Source organism: Ambystoma mexicanum, chromosome 3p (genome assembly GCF_040938575.1).
Source record: "Ambystoma mexicanum isolate Mex_15411 chromosome 3p, UKY_AmexF1_1, whole genome shotgun sequence".
NCBI lineage: Eukaryota > Metazoa > Chordata > Amphibia > Caudata > Ambystomatidae > Ambystoma > Ambystoma mexicanum.
The window spans coordinates 45203829-45210733 of NC_090925.1; the positions used below are offsets into that span (position 1 = coordinate 45203829).

General features: G+C 40.1%; 1 protein-coding gene across 1 annotated transcript; it reads left to right on the forward strand.

The window, feature by feature from the left end:
- The first annotated feature begins 265 nt into the window (after positions 1-265).
- On the forward strand, positions 266-1189 carry LOC138579707 (olfactory receptor 5V1-like). The gene has a single exon (XM_069649945.1). The coding sequence runs from the start codon at positions 266-268 to the stop codon at positions 1187-1189; it is 924 nt and encodes a 307-aa protein (XP_069506046.1).
- The last annotated feature ends 5716 nt before the right edge of the window (positions 1190-6905 follow it).

The following is a 6905-nucleotide window of genomic DNA, read 5'->3' on the forward strand; positions in this document are numbered from 1 at the left end:
CTGGGGCCCCATCCAATCAGATTCCACTGTTTCTGCCACTTTCAGAGACAGATATGAAGGTCATGCGGCCATTGAAAGAATTGTGAAAACATGATTTGCACCTGTGCGTTTCTCTCAATAGATAATGCGTGTGAACTCCAGTGAATGCACCCTAGCACCCCCATGCATGGAATAAATGTGGCAGCCAGCAATAATAGTAACATTATATGTGCCTTTACTTTCAGCTCATCTTTTAACCCAGTCTCAGCTTCATATTGCTGCACAAATGGGAGGAGAAAATCAGAGCTCTGCTGAAGGCTTCCTGATTGTGGGCTTCTCGGATCTTCCACAGCTGCAAGTTCTACTTTTTGTTGCATTGCTACTGATTTATCTGATTACTTTGTCGGGAAACTTTCTTATTATGGCAACAATTTACTGTAATTCACATCTCCACACACCCATGTATTTCTTCCTCTCAAACCTGTCCTTCATCGACATCTGTCACACTTCAAACATTTTCCCTCAGATGCTGGCCCACTTCTTCCAGGACGGGTCACACATGTCTATAACCGAGTGCCTGATGCAGGTGTATTTGTTTATATGTACATTGGGTACAGAAGTCCTTGTACTCACAGTCATGGCTTATGATCGATATGTGGCCATCTGCAACCCCTTGCGATACATGACTATCATGAATAAGGAAGTGTGCGTGCAGCTGGCTGTTGGGATCTGGGCTTTTAGTCTCATGTTTGCACTGCTGTACATTTTATTCATATCGGAGCTCATCTTTTGTGGGTCCCACACCATCAACCACTTCTTCTGTGATTTTGCAGCCTTGATGAAGCTTTCCTGCAGCAGCACTCATCGAATTGAGGTGCTTACCTATGTTTTGAGTGTTATAATAACACTTGTGTCCTTTACTTTAATCATCACTTCTTACATCAACATTGCCTCCTGCATCCTGAAAATCAAATCTAGTGGAGGAAGACAGAAGGCCTTCTTGACGTGTGCCTCCCACCTCACAGTGGTAGTGATATTTTATGGATCTGCTGCCTCTTCATACATTCGTCCAACGTCAACATATTCAATGAAGGAGAATAAGATGGTGTCCTTGTCATACATCGCTCTCACTCCAATGTGTAACCCCTTAATTTACAGTCTCAAGAACACAGAAGTTATAAAAGGCCTCAGAAAGCTCTTATTGCTTTAATGGGGGCAAAATGTGTTTTACTTTCCAACAGACAACTATTTCGAAAACTGCTTCTGATATCCAGCGTGATTTAAATCTTTTTTGTAGTCTGTCGTACAAATGTGGAAAGTTAAAGGCAAAACTTCTGTACTAGTTTGATTTTGTGGAATGCATAATAAATTAATTTCAGGGCTAAACAATGGGGCTCATTATGAGTCTGGTGCTATCTTAGTGGTAAATCTGCTGAGATACTACTTAACTGTAAAACCATTAAAGCCAATTGGTCCGGCCGTATTACTGCTAGATTACAAGTGGTGCGTGGTGGCACTGTTAGACCTTATTTTATTGGAGTCCATAGGTCTCAATGGGGGCTTATGGCAAAATTACTGCAGCAGTAATTCCACCAGAATTATGCGGAAAGGTGGTGGATTTACCTTCAGGTCATATCTGGTGCAGAATCCTCCAACTTATCGCCAAACTCATAGTTGGGCAATGATAGTTGGGAGTAATTCAGCAGTATACAGTATTACCGCCACATTTGACTGCACCGCCCAATTTACAATGAGGCCAGGTGTCCTAAAAAGAGGTTTTCAGGTCTTTGCACATCTCCAGGTGAGATTTGTGTTGCTTCTCAGGACTAGCAAAGTTCTCCTATAGCCTAATTCTACAGGATTTATATCATTGAAATAGCCATAAGGCTTGGACATAGTCAAGTCACATGTAAGGTGGTCTTCATGCCGTCTTTGAAACTTTTGATTTTGCTCTCATGGATATCATTGAGTTTGGTTATTAAACAACAGGAGGAGTACGTGAGTGGTTGGCAAATGCCAACGATGGCTAGCTACATGGGTAAAGTGTTGGTCTTTGATATGACCGCAGCCAATAGATAACAAGGTCGAGCTCGGTGGAGGGCTGACTCAGCCTTTCATCTACTTGAGGAGGATAAATCAAGAAGTCATGAGAAGTACATTTCACTGTTATTAGCGTAGAATAACATTTCCAAACTGCAATTTCTATTTTGCCTAACTTCTGTCCTTGTAATTGGCACCCAAATCGCTCCACGCTGCAGCATGCAAATTGGCCCCATCCATCGCATCCTTTTATGTCTCTTCTCCTTGTTGTAACAATCAAATCTTTCTACCGTGCTGACCATATAGCAGCACCCATTGAACAGTTGGACAAGTGGGAGGTTATCTGAAATCCTGACAGTGGGAAAGAGAACTTAATTTTTGCTAAGGAGGCATTCAATTCAAGAAGGTCCACCTATGTCTGGAGACATCATTCTTGACTGGCCGTACCAGTACTTAACGTGTGTTTGCTAGGTCTCAGCTCCAGCACTTATTTCTGAGGCCTGGCCCTTATTGTCTTAGACTCATTTTGATAATGGTTCAGTGGTTTGGCAACTTTACTATTTATTTGGCAGTCAGCCACTGTCCCACAGCAAGCAGCAACCATGTGCACTAGCCAGGGACGTTCCATCCTGAAGTGACCCATTGGTATTTGTATTTATTAAGTTTATATAGCGCTTTACACCATTATAACAACAGAATACATATGCAAATTAACAGTAACAGAAGAAGCACATTACAATTTGAATCAGACAAACAAAACAGTATGTAAAGCAATTATACAGAAGGGAAGAGGGAGTGTAGTGCAGTAAGACTGGGAGGAGGTGGGAGCGAAAGGTGAGAGGAGGGGGAGGAAAACGGAAGGGATAAATGGGAGAGAATGGGGAGGGGGGAAGTGGAGGGAGGTGATCAAGGGGAAGGAAGGGGAGGGAGGGAGAGAGGAGCGAGATGGGGAGGGGTTTCAAGGAGGGGAATGGAGAAGGAGAGATTTAAGGGATGAGCGGAATGAGGAAAAGGAAGGAATAGAACGGATTGAGAGAGGTAGGGAGTTCCAGTGCAGGGGGGCTAGGAGTTGGAAGGAGCGGAAGGAAGAGACACATTATTGATGACTCTGATGACCCAGGTGGGCAAAGCAATGCTAGTTATCTATATTCATGGGTAACCATCAATTGGAAGGTGGCCACGAATCCTCTGTGCTTGTGCTATCCATGCTCTAGGCAGGCTACATGACATTTGTGCAGCTGCCCTATTGCAATATACAGCTACACAACTAGAGCAGTATGGATTGACAACAAAAGGACTGTCACCAGTAAGAAGCAGCACCAACACAGGCACAAGGCCAGGGAAGAGGCCAATGCCAAAGAGGAGTCCCTGTCACGTGTTCCAGCTTATACAAGAAGATCTCATTGCAGTGTTTGAGAATAAGATAATTAGTTCAATGATTGTGCTCCATGAATTTCTTCATTCATTTTCTATAGGAGGAAAACATGTTTTCTCTTTTTTTCTGTGGATAGACGATTCACATGTGCCACTTGCCACTTATAGAATCAGTGCCACATGTGCCGACTATTAATGATGATATGGTGCAGAAGTATTTAAACATGTCTCCTACTTATAGACAAAACTAGTTTGATAAGTTATGTTGATTTGGATCTGGAAAGCACACACATATGTCTTGGGCATTGCATCCATCACTAACAATGAACCAAAAATATGGGGAGCAGCTGTGGGCTATAGAAAGTGTGGTGTGGGAGAAGCCTGCCACAATGTGTAACAGGCATTTGTAAATACTATAACTGCTGGCCTGTTGTGGTGAGGTTCTACAAATATGTCATGTTCAGAGCATCAGAGATAGACCATTGAAATAATGTTATGTGACATTAGAAACTGGGAGTGTTTGAATAGACAGTGCAGTGAGATGATGGAAACATCTATTTTAGAAGAGCCATCTTTTTTAAAGTTTGAAAACATCTTTACGATGGGGTCCATTCCTCATTCCTGGCACATAGCTATGATTGTGCCCATTTATGAAAAGGGAAATCCGGCGAGCCCAAAAATTACAGGCCTATTGCCTTAATGGATTGTTCATATAAAGTTTTTACAATTTTGCTTTTGAATGAATTGGAACAATTTATAAAATCTCATGACATCTTATCGCAGAATCAAACTGGTTTTCAGAAACAAATGGAAACATCCATTAATGCGATTATCTTATCGCATATGTTATATTCCTGCAAGAAAAATCAGGCAGGTAACATCTATATGGCATTGCTAGATTTACGCTCAGCATTCGATTGCGTTATTCACGATAAGTTATGGTGCAAACTAAGAAAATTAGGGTTCCCTGAAAACATCATGCAATTACTGGCCCTTTTACATTCTGAAACATACTTCAAGATAAGAATAAACAGGCAAGGTGATGTTACGTTTAAGATTCTCATCTGTAAGCTGCTACTCGCTTTAATCTTTATTTGGTGGATATTGAGGACATTTTGGAAAAAATTCTATGCTATCCAGTGAAGCTTGGGCATCTCAGGATTCACTGGTTAGTATATGCTGATGATATTATAATTTTTGACAAAACTCCTCTGGGGCTACAAAATAAATTGGAAGCCTTTTCTATCTTTGCAAATAAACACAACCTATGTGCCAACGCAGCCAAATCTAAGATTCTCATTTTATCAGGATCAAAAAAGATTCCTTGTTATTCATGGACCTTAAACAGTCACAAACTGGAGAGAATTTCCATGATTAAATACCTAGGTTTTGACATTTCAAATGATTTCTCCCAAAAACTTTGGAGTAAACTGATAACAGACAAAGTCAGACCCTTGGTTTCACTTCTAAAAATAATCTATCGAAAATATTGTACATTTCCGTTAAATCCTGCTCTTCAGTTCTACTTGTTAAAGATTGAACCGATAATTTTGTACAACTTAGATCTGTGTCTGCATAACATTGACAATTTGCTAAACTCTATTCAAGGCCGCATGTGGAAACAAGTGTTGGGCTTGGCCAATTCAGTTCCCAATGCGTGTATACGGATAGAATTGGGTTTGTCAAGTTTATCCTCGCGCTTTTTGTGGCGACAAATGAACTCGTATGTCAAAATGTTAAGTCCTCCCAGACATTCCATTTATGTTGAGTTTGCTAAAATGTTGGCATTAGATAATCCTGCATCGATTGTATTATTTAAAAAAAGAATGGAACTTGCTCTTCTTCGAATTAACATCACTAAAGAAGACATAACAACGAGAGTGGGTAACTGTAAAAAAATGTTGTATCAAATGGACTGGGCCAAGTCGCAGGATAAAATTGGCTCATATCGGTTTTATAAAGAGTTTGCATCACATACACACAAAAAGGCTCCAAGGCTGATGTACATAGAGTGTTTTCCAGACATCAAAGTACGAGAAATCTATATGCGTTTTCGCTTAAATCAATTACATTCTAAAGACCCTATTAGTCAGTTGCATTTTGAATCAGATACCTGTCACTTTTGCGATATAGATCCACAAAAGGAAACCCTAAAACATTTGGTTGTCTATTGCAGATATTTTGAAAAGTACATAATTTTGTGTTTGGGAGATACAAATGTGGGGAGTTCTGTTTCTTATCGTGAAACGCTATGGCAGAAATGTATGAGTAATCCTCACATTGCCTTCATGTGTGCTTTGGCTAGACTATCAGATAAAATCGAAGACGAACTGGTGCAGAAAATGAGGGGTTATGAAAATGATGTAATTTGAACATCAAGCGTAGTAAAAACCTGAGAATGGAACCATCCTATTTGTTCTTATGAGGCTTAGATTAGGTGTGTTATTAACTTTAAGATTTTGGTGTTTTTTGTGTTGTTAGTTGGAATAAGTTCTGTAAATCAAATTATTATAAGAACGAGGCTGCTTTGAATGCTTTGTTTTTTCTTTATCTATGTTTCATTATGTTTGTTCTGATTCTTCTGATTTCTTTTTTTAATGTAATTGGTCTCTAAAGAATCGTAGAGTTATTTTTACTGTTATATGTCAACTTGAATTTTAATGTGTAAGTGTGAAAAGTTTATTTTGTAACTATAACACTCTATAATATTCATAAAAATAATTTTAAAAAAAGAAGAGCAATCATTCTGTACCGACTGTGTCATCACAAAGCTATCAGGGCCTGCCCTGATATTAGGTTCATAATTTACCTTGCATATCTACACCTTTGGAGATTGGAATAAATAACAGAACTTTCCTGAATTACGTTTCATTCCTCACACTGATGTCTTGAGAGGATTATGTACTTTGAGCGTGCAATTTGATCACTCTTGAATCTCTAACCTTTGTCTGTACAATACAAATTGTTTGCACAATATGAGAGCCAGTCACTCATTTGCAGGAAAACACAAACAGGATTTATGTACAAGGCTGCCTTGGGAACATCAGGGCACTGCATCATATGTCAAATTGGGATGAGCAGAACATCCTGGGGGAAATTTGCCAGCGGTGCACTCAGCTTCACCACTCTGAAATCCTATTTATTAACCCCACACGACCTAGAAAAACTCCCAAAGTTCCTGCCTTGCCAATGAACAATTGACCGCCTCTACCAAGGCCAATTAGTGGCTCAGTATTGTAATTTGTAATTGGTTATTTATAACGCGCTTAATACCCAGAGGTTTCTAAGTGCGGACCCGGGGATCGAACATGTGGTCTTGCTTTCAAGTCGAGCGCCTTGCCCCTGAGCTATCCTGCCGAGACTGTCTCTCAAAGTTGGTCTTTGCAGTCTCTAATTTTGTCTGTGAATGTTGCAGCAATGTTAAAGTGTAGACATAGGAGGACCATTAGTAGGATGCAGCACATTCCTTGGAATACATCCAGGTGGGTAATCCTTGGCATTAGACTGTTGTA